Source organism: Triticum aestivum, chromosome 5B (assembly GCF_018294505.1).
Source record: "Triticum aestivum cultivar Chinese Spring chromosome 5B, IWGSC CS RefSeq v2.1, whole genome shotgun sequence".
Taxonomy (NCBI): domain Eukaryota; kingdom Viridiplantae; phylum Streptophyta; class Magnoliopsida; order Poales; family Poaceae; genus Triticum; species Triticum aestivum.
Genome location: NC_057807.1, coordinates 607,243,116 through 607,263,085, shown reverse-complemented (window position 1 = coordinate 607,263,085; position 19,970 = coordinate 607,243,116). Strand labels below are relative to the sequence as shown.

At 45.6% G+C, this 19,970-nt stretch overlaps 1 protein-coding gene across 1 annotated transcript; it reads left to right on the top strand.

The window, feature by feature from the left end:
* Positions 1–209: 209 nt before the first annotated feature.
* On the top strand, positions 210–3,086 carry LOC123117117 (translation initiation factor IF-2). The gene is made up of 5 exons (XM_044537948.1): positions 210–444; positions 538–1,156; positions 1,288–1,365; positions 1,503–1,770; positions 2,021–3,086. Exons 1-4 carry the CDS (start codon positions 361–363, stop codon positions 1,544–1,546), a joined length of 825 nt encoding a protein of 274 aa, XP_044393883.1. The 5' UTR covers positions 210–360; the 3' UTR covers positions 1,547–1,770; positions 2,021–3,086.
* The last annotated feature ends 16,884 nt before the right edge of the window (positions 3,087–19,970 follow it).

Sequence of the window (19,970 nt, the reverse complement as noted above, 5' to 3'; positions counted from 1 at the left end):
AGACGGAAGGATCCGTTGCCGTCACTGTTACAGTCAGGCTGGTGGCGGCAACGGGTGACGGTGAACAGGACACCGGAGAGCCGTCGATCTTCACTTACTGGGTTGATCCCAACCGTCGGATTCCCATAGACTGAACTCTGTTTCTTCAGTGCAGGTGTTCTGTTCTTCAGTTAACCAGAATAAGCTGTCAGGGTCCTGACATGGTGGCGCACGGGTCAGGTCTGGGCTGGGCAGAAGGCCAGCCCCTGCGGGGGAAAGGAGTGGCCGAGCGGAGGTTGGTGCAGCGGCAACTGAGGACGGGGTCGGCCGTGGAGGGAGGCTCGCCGGCGGATCAGTCGGAGCAAGGAGGCAGGGTAGACCATGGAGGGATTTTGCCTTGTGGTCGATTCAGTTCGCCGTTCTCTCCTACTCGAGCCGCTGCATCGTTCAACCTTTAGCTTTGAGGTTAGATCATGCACCTTATGGTGTCCTACAAGATATTCGATGAAATGCGTATATGATGTTCGATGAAATGACAGTGTGCTGACCCTTTTTCAGTGTAATTTGTTATCGCTGCTTTGGAGCTGCGCAGGGGGCCGCCGCCAAGGACCTCCCGGAGATCCTCTATGGTGTCCTCCACGCCCCCCCGCGACGAGCGCAAGGACCAGGACGACGTCGCCGTCCAGTACCGCCGCGGCGGCCCCGGGGGCAAGAGCGGCAAATGGCGCTGCGTCAGCGGCGGCAGGGCAGCCGCGGCTGAGGCCGCCAAGGCCCGGCGCGAGAAGGAGGCGGAGCAAACGCAGGCCATGCTCGCGTGCTATGACTCTGACGAGGCCTTCCGCAACCTCTATGATGGCGTCGCTAACCTCTTCGCCGGGCTGCTCAAGTTGGGCCTGGAGCACCTGTGCGTGGGCGACACGACCAAGATCGGGTTCGCCGCCAAGTGAGGCCATCGCGCGACTCGAGCCCCGAGTACCTCGCCATCCCCCACAAGCACTATGCCTGCCGCGTCTGCAACCGGCTCCGCCGCGAGGTCCAGGTGCCGCTCCTCAAGGTGCTCGAGCTTGCCGAGCTCTACATGAGCGCCTGCAAGTGGGACGAGCTGCCCTACGCGCGCGTGGCGTCCACGGCCATGCGCCAGTACAAGGAGGCGTCCTGGATGTGCTTCTTTCTTCTTGTAATGCACTGCTCCTTAGCTTCTTTCTTTGCATTTCTTATGAGTTCTGCGTATGCTGCTGCCTCTGCAATTGATGGTATGTGCTTTCTTTTGCTTAGTATAATTTTGGTGTGTGTGTTTTCTGGCGCTAGATCATGGGGTCAGCGACGGCGACCGGCACCCAGTAGGGCTGGCCGAGGAAGAGGGTGAGACGTGGGGATTGAAGAAGGGTATATTCCTGGTTTCATCACCGCACTAATTAGTCACTTATCTACTGATATTTTATCATGTCTGTGTTGAGGATATCTTTACATGCAAATCACAGTTTCCCACACTAAGCTCTACTGTTTTGTCATGTTTTCTCCAGGTTCCAGGACTATATTGATGCCATCGTCAAGTCATGTAGACTAATTGTAGAACAAATCTATACTTTTGCTGGGACTAAAAGTGAAAATGATAATTGGGACCAAAACTATGCATTTCTAGGAAATAATAAATATGCAAAAGGATTATCCACGGGATGGAGCAGAGGCCGGCGTGGGCCGCAAGGAGCAGCAGGGGCAGAATGGTGCTCGCTTGCCGGGCGTTGGCCCTCGGATGAATTCGACGCCTGAGTCGAGCTGACGAGCCCTATGGTTGGTATCATCTACCTCCAGATCCACTATTGCTCATTCCCCTCCTCTCTCCATTTTTATTTCTTCTTGCTTGAAAGTCTCTTCCATGTAGATCATTGCAAAGTAGTTTATGGATCAGTATATCACTGCAGGTTCCTTACACCGTCCAAATTCAGTGTTTATGTATTTTTGTCGATGCAAGCCTATTCTTCGACTATAAAATAGCAGGGTTTGTTTTCTTCAATTCTAATCCCTTTGTGATGCATTGCAGGTTTGCTATCAATCTCTCAAAAAGGAAAAGACAACATTACTTTGTTCTTGGGAGAAACTTCCTGTAGAGTCGCTACCTTGACAGAGATAAATATGCGATCAAGGATATGTTTAGTGGTTTTTCAGGAAGAAACTTGGAGGATATTTTTGAAGGTTCATCACTTGCTTTATTGCTTTATCATGGCGTATTCGTCCCTTATGCAAGAAAGGGCCTTCTTCATGTTTGCAGATAGTTTGGTGCTCCCATGGTTATTTTGTCGAGATTGTCCTTCTGTTCATTATTTGGGAACCATCTCCTGCATCTCAGCTACTGTCCAGCTGCTGCCCTTATGGTGATTGATTAATGGTGTATGTTTTCCTATTAGTTTCTCTGTATGCCAATGTCTGAATTATGTCTTGACGTTTTACATTTCTCCAGGCCTTGGATTCCCTGAGATGCGCTATTCATAGGCATGCACTTTCTAATAAAATTATGGAAATCAATTTGAACAAGTAATTTATCTAGCTACAACAACCTATTGTTTATGTTCCTTGCTTTCGCAAATAGTAGTTTATAGTCTATATCTGCCAAATATTTACACATTAGTTTAGCCACAAAGTAAGATGTCATACATTAGTGATGGGTTTGTTATTCTGCTGTCGTTTCATGTTGGTTAGCCATGATAAATCTAATTTCTAGAGTAGGTAGATGATCCGTGTCAGGTTTCTTTTAGAGATCGAAATATGGTTCGACTCTGAAATAAGTAGTATGGCGTCCAGTTCGGCATAGGTAGTAGAAAGCATACTAATCCCATTTACATACTATGCAAAACTGGAAGGCCTTCTAAAGCTCTGAAACTACTATTTGTTGTGTAATATGTATCCCCTTTTCATACTTTGTATATGCTCTCTACTTAGTAGGCAAAAGTACATGAGAACGATGGCCTACAGGATGTGAATTGCACTAAAATATATGCAGGTTTTGTGCCAGTTAGAAACTCGAGGTCCAAAACTCAAGGATGATGGCCCAAAACTCGAGGACTCTATATTCAGAAACTACACATGTTTCTGAATATTGACTTGAGTTTTGGGGAATGGTGCGCTCTAACTTGGAAGTGGCATTTCCTAATGTATTCACACAGTTAGATATCATATTATATATTTTTTCTCTTACTTGAAACTTCTGCCATGTAAAGCTAGGTTGTCTTTGATTTGTTGTTGTGTTAGGTATTGAATAAACTGGCTTGTTTGGCTAACCTTCCTTTCCTTTTATTTTGCAGGCTCTAGAATCGCTAAGGTTGCTCCTTGACTGTTCCTTTGGTCAAGGTTTGTCCTTGTCATTCTTTTCTAAGCACTGCACTTTTCTACCCTATTTGTTTACTACTTATTGTCGTGTTAATTCCTCTGTTCCTGATTTTTCCAGGTGTTGTGTTTGTGTGTTTGTTTTTGTGGTGCTGCTTATATGTGTGACTACCGTATGAGCGTATATATATGCTAAAAAGTAAAATGATTTTTCCTTGGCACGATACATAATTTGTAATGAGATGGTAGTACATCAGTATATTTATAGGAAAAAATTATAGTCGTACTTTTAACATGGATTGGTGGTTCATCACAATTTTTCTAGCTTCTTTTGTCCTCCAAATGATATAGAAGGCAGTCAAGTTGCATCCTCTAATTTCTCGTGATTTTTGTAGGACCTACTATGATGCATATTCGAAAGAGTGCATCTATTGTTTCGGCTAAAAATTGATTTCTATTTGAAGGAGTGCATCTATTGTGCATCTATGCCAGAAGACAGTGTGCTGTTTTTTATTCCATGCTCCAAATAGTTCATGTCCGATTCATAGACATCCTTGAATTGCTTAACGATGATGGCATGCTTGGTGTTCATATTTTTGTCAGCCAAATAATAATAGGTGCACTTGACTGTTTGAGGAAATCAACTGAAAGCTAAATTCAGTTAGAATTAGATTTTTGTACGTGTGCTCTTGATGCTTCACGTACGACCAGTTCTCTCGAATAATGAGTTACTCCCTCAATTTTATAATAGAGATAATTTGTCAAAATTGTGTTTTTGTAATGTTTGTGGTCTTCTCTTTTCTTTTTCTTGATTTGTATTTGATATGCTACTCGCATATTTGAACATGCATAGGGCCTCTCAGTCTTTAACCCTGACTATAAAAATCCATTGATGAAAGCTGGGGAGGGCCGAGATGAACATCCGGCTCCCTGGGTCTAAGCCATCAAGATGGTAGAGACGACGTTTCCATGTCATCTACTCCAGCAGCCGGACAAGGCATATAAAAACCATGGATCCTTGCTCCCCAGGCCGCAAAATGATCACAGTGATGTCTACGACCTCCTCCTAAATGTATTAATCTCAGTCTCATGTTTGGTTTTCTTCCATTTTCTCTTCTAATGATGTAATTTCTTTTACTAAGATAACACCATGTTTGTTGTAATGCCTTATTTGATGTAAGATCCCTTTTCTATTTTGAATGAATTTACTGCATATATTTCTTATTTAGCTTAGTTCATCATTCAGAGACGGTGAAATATTTTTGTCCTTCACAGGTTAAATGAGCATTGCGTAGTCCTTCACAGGTTAAATGAGCATTGCGTAAAAGTATGTCTAGGTTCTCTTTCTTCAAGTGCTTCAAGTAAATGAAATTGTTTATTTTGAATTTAATACCTTTTAATAATAATCATAATGAGATAGGGGTATGCTTCTCTCTCTTGGTAAATGTTACTTTAGACAACATGTACTAAGAAATAAAAACTCTAGAAATGTGTTTGAATCGCACAAAAAGAGTTCATAGTTCTTATTCATACTTGAAACACGTGAGGCTCTGCAAATTAAACCATGTTTTTTTTCAAGGCACATATGGATTTAGCAGACCACAACTAAACTGGTTGTATATACATGGCCTGTCCTTAGTAAAGGAAATTATTTTCATCGCGAACATGGCTTTAGTTGAAGGTTCTTGCAGCATGAAACTATTTTCTTTGACAACATGTCTTCAGCAGGTCTCTGTGCCATTTGGCGCAACAGGTCAACTACTATGATATAAACCCCATGTTTTTATCCTCGATGGCAACAATACAATGCGTGCCTTGCTGCCCCTGCTGTCACTGGGAAAGGACACCGCAAGATTAAACCCAAAGCTAAGCACTTCTCCCATTGCAAGAAAGATCAATCTAGTAGGCCAAACCAAACTGATAATTCGAACAGACTTGCAAAGATAACTTAATCACACATAAAAGAATTCAGAGGAGATTCAAATATTTCTCATAGATAAACTTGATCATGAACCCACAATTCATCGGATCTCGACAAACACACCGCAAAAAGAGTTACAACGAATAGATCTCCAAGAAGATCAAGGAGAACTTTGTATTGAGATTCAAAGAGAGAGAATAGGCCATCTAGCTAATAACTATGGACCCGAAGGTCTGTGGTAAACTACTCACAGCTCATCGGAGAGGCCTTGGAGATGATGCAGAGGCCCTCCATGATCGATTCCTCCTCCGGCGGAGCGCCGGTCAAGGCTCCAAGATGGGATCTCGCGGATACAGAAGGTTACGGCGGTGGAAATAGTTTTTCATGGTCGCTTCTGATGTTTTCGGGGTACATGGGTATATGTAGGAGGAAGAATTAGGTCGATGGACGCTCGAGGGCCCACGAGGGTGGGGGGCGCGCCCACCTGTAGGGGGCGTGCCGGGCACCCTCGTGGCCGCCTCAATTGTTTCTTGACTTCCACTCGAAGTCCTCTAGATCATGTTTGTTCCCAAAAGATCGCCCCCAAAGATTTCATTTCGTTTGGACTCCGTTTGATATTCCTTTTCTTCGAAACACTGAAATAGGCAAAAAAATAGCAATTTGGGCTGGGCCTCCGGTTTGTAGGTTAGTCCCAAAAATGATATAAAAGTGTAAAGTAAAGCCCATAAACATCCAAAACGGGTAATATAATAGCATGGAACAATAAAAAATCATAGATACGTTGGAGACGTATCAATGAGAAAAAAGGGTGGTTATATAATTCAACTTAGTAAGATGTGCCACAACAGTTTCAGTGTCATAACCATGGAAAGGATCAAATTCAACCAAAGTGATTAACTCTGGGTCGACAGAGAATTCATAATCCTTAACATCAATCACAATAGGTGAAGTAGCAAACTCAGGATCACATTTCATTTTAGCATTCAGGAGATCTTTCTTTATACTTGCATAATAATTTCTCTAGATCATATCTATCCTTACAAGCAAGAATATCTCTAGTCGTCTCCTCACTCATAGTATAACCTTCTGATACCTTTGGCAATTCATATCTAGGAGGGCTAGTTCTAGTAGGTGTTTCAACATTTTCAGCTTCAAGTCCATCATCAGATTCAACAATATCATGTTGCCTTACTCTAGCAATTTGTTCATCAAGAAATTCACCTAGTGGCACATCATCATCAAGCAAGGTACTAGCATCATCATGAGTAGCATTCATAGCATAAGTAGCATCATCAATAACTTGTGACATATCAGAATTAATAGCATGTGGTGGTGTTGCAGGTTTACTTATAACAGAAGGTGAATCTAAAGCGGAGCTGGATGACAGTTCCTTACCTCCCATCGTCTTTGAGAAAAAAAATCCTAGTCTTAGCATCCTTCAGATTCTTCATATTGATAATATGATAATAATCCCAAGTGACTCGAAAAATATAGCTATGCTCCCCGGCAACAGTGCCAAAAAAAGGTCTTGAAAACCCACAAGTATAGGGGATCGCAACAGTTTTCGTGGGTAGAGTATTCAACCCAAATTTATAGATTCGACACAAGGGGAGCCAAAGAATATTTGAAGGTATTAGCAGCTGAGTTTTCATTTCAACCACACCTGGAGATTAATTATCTGCAGCAAAGTGATCAGTAGCACAGTAGTATGATAGTTTTGATGATAGCAACAGTAGCAATGGTAACGGTAACAGTGATAGCAGTGATATTGTAGCAGTAACGATAGCAGTAGCACTAGTAGTAACTTAGCAAGAACAATATAAGATAAATTTGTAGGCATTTGACCGGTGACTCGTTGGATGGTATTCATCATGAGACAGTTATAACCTAGGGCGATACAACACTAGCTCCAGTTCATAAATATAATGTAGGCATGTATTCCATAAATAGTCATACATGCTTATGGAAAGAACTTGCATGGCATATTTTGTCCTACCCTCCCGTGGCAGCGGGGTCCTATTGGAAACTAAGGGATATTAAGGCCTCCTTTTAATAGAGAACTAGAACAAAGCATTAGCACACGGTGAATACATGAACTCCTCAAACTACGGTCATCACCGGGAGTGGTCCCGACTATTGTCACTCCGGGGTTGCTGGATCATAACACGTAGTAGGTGACTATAACTTGCAAGATCGGATCTACAACACGGACATAATGGTGATAACATAAACGGTTCAGATTTGAAATCATGGCACCTGAGCCCAAAGTGACAAGCATTAAGCATGGCAAAGCCATAGCAACATCAATCTCAGAACATAGTGGATACTAGGGATCACACCCTAACAAAACTAACTCGATTACATGATGAATCTCATCCAACTCCTCACCGACCAGCGAGCCTACGAAGGAATTACTCACTCCCGATGGAGAGAATCATGAAATTGGTGATGGAGGTGTGTTGGTGATGACGAAGATCGAAGATCTCCCTCTCTGGAGCCCCAAACGGACTATGGATCTGGCCTCCCAATGAAGAACAGGAGACGGTGGCGGCTCCGTCTCGTGAAACGCGATAATACTTTCTCTCTCATTTTTCTACGGTTCAACTACTCTTTGTAATCCTTATTACTTGCGAGTTGTACTTGCTGATGTCATTCCCAACCGATTGGCTACATCATCATCGTCATGTTAAAGCTTAAACTGTGCTACCTTCTCCTTATTCCCAGAGCACAACTTTCGATGATGAGCTAAGCTTACGTCGATCTTCCTTGTCTTACCGTTTCACCTCAAGCAACAAGCTTGATTCCGAGTTTGTGTCGTATCCGTGGTTTCAATAACTTTTCGCTCCATCCTTCCTTTTGCTTGATGTCGTCGATGACTGATTACATCTCCATGAAACCTCTCGACAAAATTGGTCATGATCATCATCAACATTCTGAGTTCCTCCAGGATATCAATTGTGTTCATGATGAGGAATTCCATGCTTGCCCCCTCATTGATTTGTGTTATCATCGGCAACATTCTTGCTTTCCCTTCAACACAAACTTGTTCATGTTTTGTGTTGTACCTTGAGATCCTTACTACCCAACTTATGTTATGTTCTACCTTGGAGTATTGCTATCTTCTATGTCAAGAATGTCATGGGAAATTCACCACCTCTTGAGAATTCTTGATATAGTAATACTTCTCGCCATCTCCAGTTGTTTTCTGATCCCCATGTTGTTTCTAACCTGAATACCGACAATTGAACTATGATGCGTGAATTCAAAACTTCTAGCAATCCTATTGCTTTGGAGTTAATGGTCGATAGTTCATTCTTAGACTATTGATGATTGAATCACCATTCCAATGTTGGCCGTGCAACCCAGCCCATATTTTGGGTGCACCTTTCAACCAATGTTTAATTGTGTATGTTTCCCTCGAGCATACAACATTATACCATTTGATCTGACAAATTCTATCTCCTTGTTCACATCATTGTGGAAAATCCATCCGCTTGGAATTCTCGATGAATTGTCGCTGAGCCCATCAGCCACCTTCTCATCCCCTCCTTGGTTTAATGATGAACTATTGTTTCAGGAACCCGCTCCCATAGTTCATTTCCTGAGAATCTTGCAATGTCATTTCATCGAATTGTGTAGCCCGTTTTCTTCTCGGACATCCCGAGTCTGAGGTATCATGGCACCAATCGGATCTGAATCTCGGTCAGATATGATGGTTGAGACATTTTCCTAGAGTCATATCATTGGTCTTTATATGACCCGGTAAGATGATGTCATGCCTAAAACACCTGGCCGGAGGCCCTATTGTTATAGTTTCCTTTCCTCAAGGTTATCCTTTCTTCCATAAGGAAATGGTAAGACTTATTCTACAAGTGGTTCCTGAAAAATCCTTTGTGTATCCAAGGTCTGACTTTTGCTTGAAGACCCTGTCAATGCTATCTCGAAGCTTGTCTATGGTACTCCGATTTTCAACAAGAACATTTGAAGCCTAATGCTAAATGTTTCTTGCTCAATTATCCAAACACCGTTGCCTGGGTAATGTCATGAAATTTCTCTCCCCTTACCAAAAGGGTTTCCTACAATATATCCTGTCATGGATATCATTTTCTGCTTGTCCTTGGGAAGGATATACCCCTGAATTATGTGTTTAAACACCTTTTCCTTTCCATTGTTTTGTGTAATCTTTCTTGTGATCTATATTATATAAGCAGTAATATTTCCCTGCATACGTAAACACCTCGTTGTACAATTCTGTCAGCAAGACCCCGTTACTATTGTTGATGACATTCTGGTAGCCACCGATGGATGAGAACTTTGCCTATTGGTCCACCTCGTTCAACGAGCAGGAGAATGGTTCTCTTCGTCCCTCGCCCTTGGTACCGATGTTGTTACCACATAACTGACAAACTATCCTCTGACATGCCTTGCTTACATGGTCATGCAAGACGTCACTGCCCTTCCTACTTTTAACCCCCATGGTGGGCCCATAACTCACAGTTCCACACGATCGAAGCCTGACTCTCCTGTACACCCCCTGTTCCCAAGATTATTCCTCGCATGTGGCCTCATACGTAATTCACGATCCACCTTCCGATGAGATCATCAACTCTGGTATCAGATACAAGACTTATCCCCGTTGCTACGAACCCCCTTTCACGCCCTGTTTCAGGCACCGAACGATTGCCCGCCCGCTAGAAACTTCTCATGATACCTTCTTAATTTGCTCTTGATATTTTCTAAGGGTTCAATTCGAGAGTTACTTTATGCCACCTTCCCTGATGTTATCTACTAGATAGTCAACCTTGCAAGCGTCCGTTCTCCCGGAGTTCCCTTCTTATCCTTTCGTAAGTACGGTGAAGATCCTGAAGGAAGGACGACAACTTCATCATGATGCATTGATGCATAGGAATGGAAACATCAATGGTATGGGTCGACCTCTTCGAGAAGAGCAACCAAGACCGAGAAGATTCATTAGAATTTTGTAATCAGAACTTTCCCCCTTACTCCCCTCTTAAATCTCGGGACGAGATTTCTTGTAGTGAAGGAGAATTGTGACGCCCGGATAATCAGACTACAGTAATTCCCTGTTAATGATGCCACGTCACCTCGATTACCGTTGCTAATCTTGCGTTAGTTCGAAAACGATTCAAATTCAAATTCAAAATCAAGCAAACAACAAAAGTTTTGAAACGCTAAAACAAAAATGTCCTAAATGTGTCGGATAAATCATAGGTAATTGTGGTGGCGAAACCAAACTATGAAGAAATGTTTAAAGGCTCTAAAATAATTATGACAGTAGAAAAAACAATTAATTACATGCCTTTTTGAATTAATAAAATACTAAACAGTTTTAGATTGTCACCAAACTTTTTGTGGCATCGGGGTATTCTGAAACACTATTTTGGGTACTACTTAGATGTTCTATAAAACAAATATAAATAGAAAATAAAATAGAAAACTAATAAACAGAAAATAAATAAAAACAAAAACTTAAACAAAAGAGAAAAGGGAAGAAATCCCCCCTCCCCTGGGCCGAATGGCCCAGCTAGCCAGCAGGCCACCAGCCCAAAAGGCCCAATCGGCCACCCCACTCCCCTTATCCACCCACTCCCTCCCGAAACCCTAACCGCCCCGCACTTCCCCCCACTTCCTCGTCTCTCCCTCTCCCCCCTGATCTACATCGGATCGGGGCTGACCCCGTGGCCATCGCCCGAAGCCGCCTCACCGCCCCCTCCCTCATCCTCCCGACCTCGTCCCCTCTCCCTCAGCAGCGCCCCTCGCCGCGCCTGCCGCGTCGCCCCCGACGCCCTACGCCCGCCTCCGCCACCACTGCCGCGATGAGGCCCTTCCCCGCCGACACCCCCTCCATCCCAACCGCATCCCCCAGTGCTCCCAATGGCCCCGGCGAGTGCGCCCGCGCCCGAGGACTGCCTCCTTTGCCCCGTACCAAGGTCGTCGTCCCCGCATCGCCCCTCTGCCATGGGCTTCGCCACGACCTCCTGCGCCTCTCCCTCGCGGGATCGACCCCGCCGCTCGTCCCCGCGACCCAGTGACGGACGCCATCGCCGTCGTCTTCTCCGTCGCCGGTGTTCCCCGTCCTCATCGCCGGTGCTGCCTCGACGGACCTCCCCGACTCCTCCCCGAGCCCACTGCCTTTCCCTACGGCCCCCGTGAGCCTCCGCCTCCCCCTCTCTTCCTCCTGTCTCCTGCGCGCATGCGCTCACAGCCATGGCCTCGTGCCGCGCGCGCCGGCATAGTCCCGCACATGTTCGTCTGTTGCCGCGCTAGCGAGCTCCGGCTGTCGCTCGTGCTCACCGCCGTGTGGTCGCGCTCATGCGCGCCCCTGGCCACGCCCACTGTCGCCCCGTCGCCGCACACCCTGGCCAGAGTCCGTGCCCGGACGCGCCCCTGCACCGCGGTCGCCACGTTCGGCTCGTGCGTCGCGCGCCCCTGGAGCATCCATGCAACGCGCCTCGTCGCTGCCCCGGTGGGTGCCTAACCCCGCAGCGCCCTGACGGGGGCGGGCTGGCGCCCGTCGCCGGCTTCGCCCGTTCGCCCGTCTACTATGCCCGCTAAGGACCCCTGTACCATTGACAACGGGGCCCCACCCCTAGTACCAGAACGTCTATAAAAAAGGATTAAAAAATATATCTAATAATAAAAATAAATTCAATTACTTAATTAACTAAATTAATTAACTTATTCAATCTTTTTTAGTTAACCTAATTAACTATTGTTAATTAATTAAACAGTAATTAGATTAGTTAAATCCTAATTAGAATAAACAGAGTATGACCTGCGGGACCCACACGTCAGATTGACCCAGTCAACACCCTGTTGACTGCTGACGTCATGTTGATGTCATGATGACGTCAGCATACACTATTCTGGATAATGTTAGAATTAAATAGATAATTATTTAGAAAATGATTTAAAACTTTAAAAATTAATAGAAAATAAACCGTAGCTCGGATGAAAATACTTTGTACATGAAAGTTGCTCAGAACAACGAGACGAATCCGGATACGTAGCCCGTTCGTCCGCCACACATCCCTAACATATCGAACACGCAACTTTCCCCCTCCGGATCACCTGTCCGAAAACGCGAAACACCGGGGATACTTTCCCGGATGTTTCCCCCTTTCGCCGGTATCACCTACTACCGCGTTAGGGCACACCTAACCCCGCTCATTGTCATGTCATGCGTCGTCATGCTTATGTTTGCATTATATTTACTGTTTCTTCCCCCTCTTCTCTCCGGTAGACTACGAGACCGACGCTGCTGCTGCCCAGTTCGACTACGGTGTTGATGACCCCTCCTTCTTGCCAGAGCAACCAGGCAAGCCCCCCCCTTGATCACCCAATATCGCCTATTCTTATCTATACTGCTTGCATTAGAGTAGTGTAGCATGTTACTGTTCGGTTACTCCTATTCTGTTGCATAGCCTGTCATTGTTGCTACAGTCATTGATACCTTACCCGCAGTCCTAAATGCTTAGTATAGGATGCTAGTTTGTCATCATTGGCCCTACATTCTTGTCAGTCTGCCTTGCTATACTATTGGGCCATGATCACTTGGGAGGTGATCACGGGTATATACTATACATATATACATACTATACACATGGTGACTAAAGTCGGGTCAGCTCATTGAGTACCCGCAAGTGATTCCGATGTGGGGGCTGGAAGGACATGTGGCTCCATCCTGGTAGAGGTGGGCCTGGGCTCCCGACGGCCCCCGACTGTTACTTTGTGGCGGAGCGACAGGGCAGGTTGAGACCATCTAGGCGAGAGGTGGGCCTGGCCCTGGTCGGCATCCGCGGTTACTTCATAGTAACACGCTTAATGAGATCTTGGTATTTGATCTGAGTCTGGCCACTGGCCTATACGCACTAACCAACTACACGGGAAAGATATGGGCACTCGACGTTGTGGTATCAGCCGAAGCCTTCGTGACGTCAGCGACTGAGCGGCGCGCGCCGGGTTGGACTGCGTTAACGCAAGTTCCTTTGTAATGGAGGTTGCTAGGTCTGCTTCCGGCCACGTACGCAACATGCAGGTGTGCAATGGGCGATGGGTCCAGACCGCTGCGCGCATAGGATTTAGACCGGCGTGCTGACCTCTCTGTTGTGCCTAGGTGGGGTTGCGACATGTTGATCTTCCGAGGCGGGGCATGACCCAGGAAAGTGTATCCGTCCAAATGGGATCGAGCGTGTTGGGTTATGTGGTGCACCCCTGCAGGGAAGTTTATCTATTCGAATAGCCGTGTCCCTCGGTAAAAGGACGACCCAGAGTTGTACCTTGACCTTATGAGAACTAGAACCGGATACTTAATAAAACACACCCAGACAAGTTACATAGACAACCCGGTGATCGCTTTTCCACAGGGAGACGAGGGGAGGATCGCCGGGTAGGATTATGCTATGCGATGCTACTTGGAGGACTTCAATCTACTCTCTTCTACATGCTGCAAGACGGAGGCTGCCAGAAGCGTAGTCTTCGATAGGACTAGCTATCCCCCTCTTATTCTGGCATTCTGCAGTTTAGTCCATTGATATGGCCTCCTTACACATATCCCCATGCATATGTAGTGTAGATCCTTGCTTGCGAGTACTTTGGATGAGTACTCACGGTTGCTTTCCTCCCCCTTTTCCCCCTTTTCCTCTTTTTCCTGGTTGTCGCAAACAGATGCTGGAGCCCAGGAGCCAGACGCCACCGTCGACGACGACTCCTACTACACCGGAGGTGCCTACTACTACGTGCAGGCTGCAGACGACGATCAGGAGTAGTTTAGGAGGATCCCAGGCAGGAGGCCCGCGCCTCTTTCGATCTGTATCCCAGTTTGTGCTAGCCTTCTTAAGGCAAACTTGTTTAACTTATGTCTGTACTCAGATATTGTTGCTTCCGCTGACTCGTCTATGATCGAGCACTTGTATTCGAGCCCTCGAGGCCCCTGGCTTGTAATATGTTGCTTGTATGACTTATTTATGTTTTTAGAGTTGGGTTGTGATATCTTCCCGTGAGTCCCTGATCTTGATCGTACACGTTTGCGTGCATGATTAGTGTATGATTGAATCGGGGGCGTCACAATTGGGTTCACCACTCTTATTGAGAAAGGCTACAGTTGATCCACTATACTTGTGGGTTATCAGTACTCTCAATGATATCAATGTGTTGCAATGGTCTAATTTGTTTGCTAGACTTGCTAGGGGTGATGCTCCTGCTTGCAAGTTCATGGTGAATGGGCATGAGTACACAAAGGGGTATTATCTTGCATATGGTATTTACCCATCTTGGTGTACATTTGTCAAGAGAATCAAAAAGCCCAAAACTAGGAAGCATATTGAATTTGCAAAGGTACAAGAGGCTACTCGAAAAGATATTGAAAGAGCATTTGGGGTTTTGCAATCTAGATTTGCCATTGGTCGTGGTCCTTCTCGTTTTTGGGACAAGCAAACCCTGAACAAAATCGTGACATGTTGTGTGATTCTTCACATCATGATCATCAAAGATGAGAGGAGCATGAACTTGAAGTTCTTCTACGACAATGTCAGTAGCCGTGTGAAGCCAGCTAGAGACCCTGACCGCATACAAGCATTCCTTCAGACATACCGATAGACTCAAGACACAAACACCCACCATTAGCTTCAGGAGGACCTCATTGAGCACCATTGGCAAAGGCATGACCAAAGGCATTGAGCACCATTGGCAAAGGCGCTGACCAATTTTACATTCAATTCATTTAATTGATGTGTGATTGGTATCATTGTTGTATTCGGGACAATTGTTGTATTGAATTATTAGTTTAATTCGGTGATTTGAATAATTATTGCAATTTGGATTCATAATATTCACATTTTATGTTATATTGAATTCATAATCCTGTGTAATATGTAAGATATGTGTCAAATTCAAAAAATACCATGTGTTTTGCAGGCTGGCGCGAGCTGCGGCTGAACAGACCCCGAAAGCGGAACTGTAAAGGACTTCATATTAATGTTGCCCCGAAGATATATCAAAATCCACTCCACAACTTCCCAATGAGGCCAGACCATAGATACTTTTCTTCAGCTTGCACACATATTCTTCTTTACCTTTCACAAGAAACCCCTGAGGCCGCTCCATGTATATCTCTTCCTAACCATGAAGGAATTTTGTCTTCACATCCATTTTCTCAACATCCAACTTAAGACTTGCTGCCATGCCAAGGATTACTCTAATGGATGTCATCTTCAAAATTTTCTTGCCCTTGAGTAACTTCATTAACTCATACGTATGGTTCTTATGCAAGGAATCCATCTCTTCTTGCATAGCCTTTTTCCACTCCTTCTTGTGCTCATCTTCCTTTACATCTGCAAAGCACTCAGGTTCTGAACTGTCAGATAATAACACCACATATTGAGCTAAGCGATACCTGTTGGAAGGAATTTGATGCCTGTCGGATCTTCTGAGTGGAGTAGCTGGTGGACTATCTGGTGCTGGTGCTTCCTGTTGATCCGGATCATCAACTTTAGCATCATACTCTTATTGTTATTCGGTGCATCTTATTTACATGCACCACCATGTACATCATCTTGTACATCGTGTGCATCTGCTTCAACTTGCACTGGAGCTGCAATAATTGGTCTAGAATCACTTATATCTTGTTGCTACTGAGGAGGAACCTGCCCCTTTGTCTTCACAATATCCTCAATTGCTTGGTCTTCTATAAACACAACATCATGGCTTCTCACAACTTTCCTTGCTATAGGGTCAAACAGGTTGTAGCCAAGCTCATTACTTTGACCAAGAAAGATGCACCATCGTGTCTTCGAATCAAGTTTTGACCTTTCATCTTGAGGACTATGAACAAATGCCTTACATCCCAAAACTTTCAGGTGATCATATGAAACGTCCTTGTCATACAAAACCCTGTTAGGAAGATCTCCCTGCAAAACATAACTTGGTGAGTGATTAATAAGATAAACTATAGTCATCAAAGCCTCATCCCAAAAGTGTTTACGTAGCTTTGCACTTGATTGCAAGCATCTAACTCTCTCCACAATTTTCATGTTCATCCTCTTAGCAAGGCCATTCAAATATGGTGTCTTCGAGGGAGTAAATTGATGCCTAATCCCTTGCTGCTTGCACTATGCATCAAATGGCCCAATGTACCCTCAAGTGTCACTGCGAATGCACTTGATCTTCTTCTCATTTTATCTGTCAGCTGAGTCTTGGAATTGTTTGAATACACCTAGTACTTGATCTTTGGTCCTCAAGATGAAGGCCCAAACTTTCCTGGAAAAGTCATCAATAAAAGTCAAAAAGTACTTAGCACCACTAAGAGATCTTACCTGCATTTTGCAAACATCGCAATGAATCAAGTCCAGTATCTCAAGCTTATTTTGATGGGTCCTACTCTTGAAGGAAACTCTGTGTTGCTTCCCTGCTAGACAATCTGAACATTTCTTCATGTGAACTCCTTTCACACCCTTCAACAAAATTTTCTTCACTAGCACTGTAACACCCCGGATGTAACTTTCCATCTTTGCAACTCCAACTCTTGCCATTTTCGGCTATGTGATATGATTTTCCCTCCGTGGTTGGGTTTTTGTCTTTTGTTTTGCATTTTATTAATGTCATGAATATCATATCATGCCATCATGTGCATTTCATTTTGCATACATGTTCGTCTCATGCATCCGAGCATTTTCCCCGTTGTCCGTTTCGCAATCCGACACTCCCACATGCACCGGCGCACCCCTCTTGTCTCTTTTCATGTGCGGGTGTTGAACATTCTCGGAATGGACCGAGCCTTGCCAAGTGGCCCTGGTATAGCACCGGTAGACCACCTGTCAAGTTTCGGGTCATTTGGAGCACGTTTGGTACTCCAACGGTTAACCGCATAACCGCAAAGGCCTCTTTTGAGTTGCAGCCCAACACCCCTCCAAAACAGCCCAATAACCCATCTAAGTCACTTCCATGCTCTCCGTCGTCGGATCACGATCGTGTGGGCGAAAACCGCACCTCATTTGGACACTTCTAGCTCCATCTACCTATAAGTATGCGCTATCCCCCGGATTTTTCGCAGTCCAACCCTAACCCCGCTCCTCTCCGCGCCGCCGGACACGTCCGGACGGAGCCGGACGCATCCGCCCGCCGCCCCGGCGAACCAGGAGCTGCCACGTGTCCGCTTCGCCGCCCCCGCGCCGCCGGCCCGCCAGGCCCACACGCCCGCCGCTGCTCGCCCGCGCGCCCCGCGCCCGACCCCGTCGCCGGCCTTCGCCGCCGTCGCCGGCCTTCGCCGCCGTCGCCGGCCCCGTGTCGCCGCGCCGCCGCGCTCCTCCGCCGCTGTCGCAGGCCCCGCGTCACCGCGCCGCCGCGCTCCTCCGCCCCGTGGCCCGAAGACCACGCCGCCGCCTCGTCTGGTCGCCGCACCGTTGCCGGCCTCCGCCGCGCTCCGGCCGCCCGACCGCGCCTCCGCCCGATGCCGCCAGCGCCGGATCCGGCCAGATCGGGCTACCCCGGCCTCTCCTCCGTCCTCCTCCGGCTTCCCCGAGCTCCGGCCGACGAACCTCGGAGCCCGCGCGCGCCAGATTCGATCGAAGCCTCGGTTGACTTTTCTTCCTCCCCCGATTTTCGTCTAAGTCCTTAACTGCCATAAATTTTGTTGCATGTTCATCATCCCACATCTTTGCACCCGTGGCTCCGTTTTGAGCGTGTAGCATACCGGTTTGTTCGTCTCGAAGATTTCATCATTTCATCTCATTGCATCATTTTCATTTGAGCTCATCTTGATTCCCGAAATGCTGTTGGAAGTGTGCTTCATAATGTTAGTTTCAGATTCTTATCAGAACATGCACTTTTGTCATTTTTGCCATGATTGATGTGTGCATCCTATGGACTTGATCCCTAAATGTGTTTTGAACTATGCCATGTCTTCTTTGCATAGGTATTTGCCATGTATTTTTGTGATCAATGTGGTGACTAGCACAAGCATGCAAACTAGGCTTCGTGATATTGCTGATTTTAGTCCCTGTTCTGCTGTTATTTTCATGCCATGTAAACATGTTGCTACAGAGAGATCCATGCATATTTTGAGATACTTCAGTAAGGGTGTTTTGAACATATGGTTATGGTCTATCCATCCATGGTCCTAGTTGCAGTTATGTGGTAGTCTAGCATGTCATTTTTGTGCTTTACTTTTGCTTCAAAATGTTTCCTGGCAGATTGTTTACATGTTATTCATTTTTGCCGAGGTTGTTGTAGTTGATCCGTGTATGCTATGATGTTGTTCTTGCCATGTATAGCTTCTATGACATGTCTTCTTGATGGATGTATGCTTAGTTTATCATGGGATGCTCTGTAGTGAGTGCATCGAGCTCGCGAAGGTGCCTTCGTAATTATGTCAATGCCATGCTTTGTTTGCTGAATCTGTTAACGAGACTTGCTATGTTTACATGGGTGCCATCATATTTTCTGGTTCTTTTTGGCTTATGGTCAGTAAAGGACTTTTGATCTATGCTTTGAGTAGATTCATGCCATGTCTTGTTTTGCTATTATAATTTCCTGTAGCATGTTGATAACTTGCTCTGAACATCGCTTCGCGATGTTGTTTATGCCATGTCCTATCTGATATTTTTTGCACTTTCACCATGCTTGTTTGAACCTGTTATGATGTGATTTAGCCGTAGCTCAGTGTTCCTCTTTTGTTAAGCATCTCCTGTAGATCACTGCCATATGTTTTGTTTTTATGTTGGGGTGCTGTAGCATAGTTTCTTGTTGCATGCTAAGTAGCATCGCGCTGTTAATCGCAGCTTTGTGCCATTCTTGTTTTGCTTGCCATTTGCAAACCGTGCATCCGTTCCCGGTGATCTTCATACCGATTTCAAACGAAATCATCTCATCTTTCCAGCGGCATACTTGGTTTGCCAAGTTGATGCCTTGTTCATCCTTTTTCCTCCCGAAGCATGCATACGCATTGCATATCACATCTCGCATATCATGACATGTATAGCATCATGTTGCTTGAGCATTGCACCGTGATTTATTGTGTTCCATTGCTTGTGTTCTTGCTTTGGGTAGAGCTGGGAGACGAGTACGTGCACGAGGAACCTGTTGAGAATGCTTACGAGGATCAAGCCTTCGACAACTCTGAGAACCTTGCAGGCAAGATGACCATACCTTCGATATCACTTCTATCTTTGCTTGCTAGTACTCGCTCTATCGCTATGTTAGATCTACCTGCCATTGTTTATCATGCCTCCCTATTGCCATGTCAAACCTCTAATCATCCTGTCCTAGCAAACCGTTGTTTGGCTATGTCACTGCTTTTGCTCAGCCCCTCTTATAGCGTTGCTAGTTGCAGGTGAAGATGAAGTTTGTTCCTGGTCGGAACATGGATATTTTTGGGATATCACAATATCTCCTGTTTAAATTAATGCACCTTATATACTTGGTAAAGGGTGGAAGGCTCGGCCTTATGCCTGGTGACTTGTTCCACTCTTGCCGCCCTAGTTTCCGTCATACCGGTGTTATGTTCCTTGATTTTGCGTTCCTTACACGGTTGGGTGATTTATGGGACCCCCTTAACAGTTCGCTTTGAATAAAACTCCTCCAGCAAGGCCCAACCTTGGTTTTACCATTTGCCACCTAAGCATTTTTCCCTTGGGTTTTCGCGAGCCCGAGGGTCATCTTTATTTTAACCCCCCTGGGCCAGTGCTCCTTCGAGTGTTGGTCCAAACTAGAGCCGCTTGTAGCGCCACCTCGG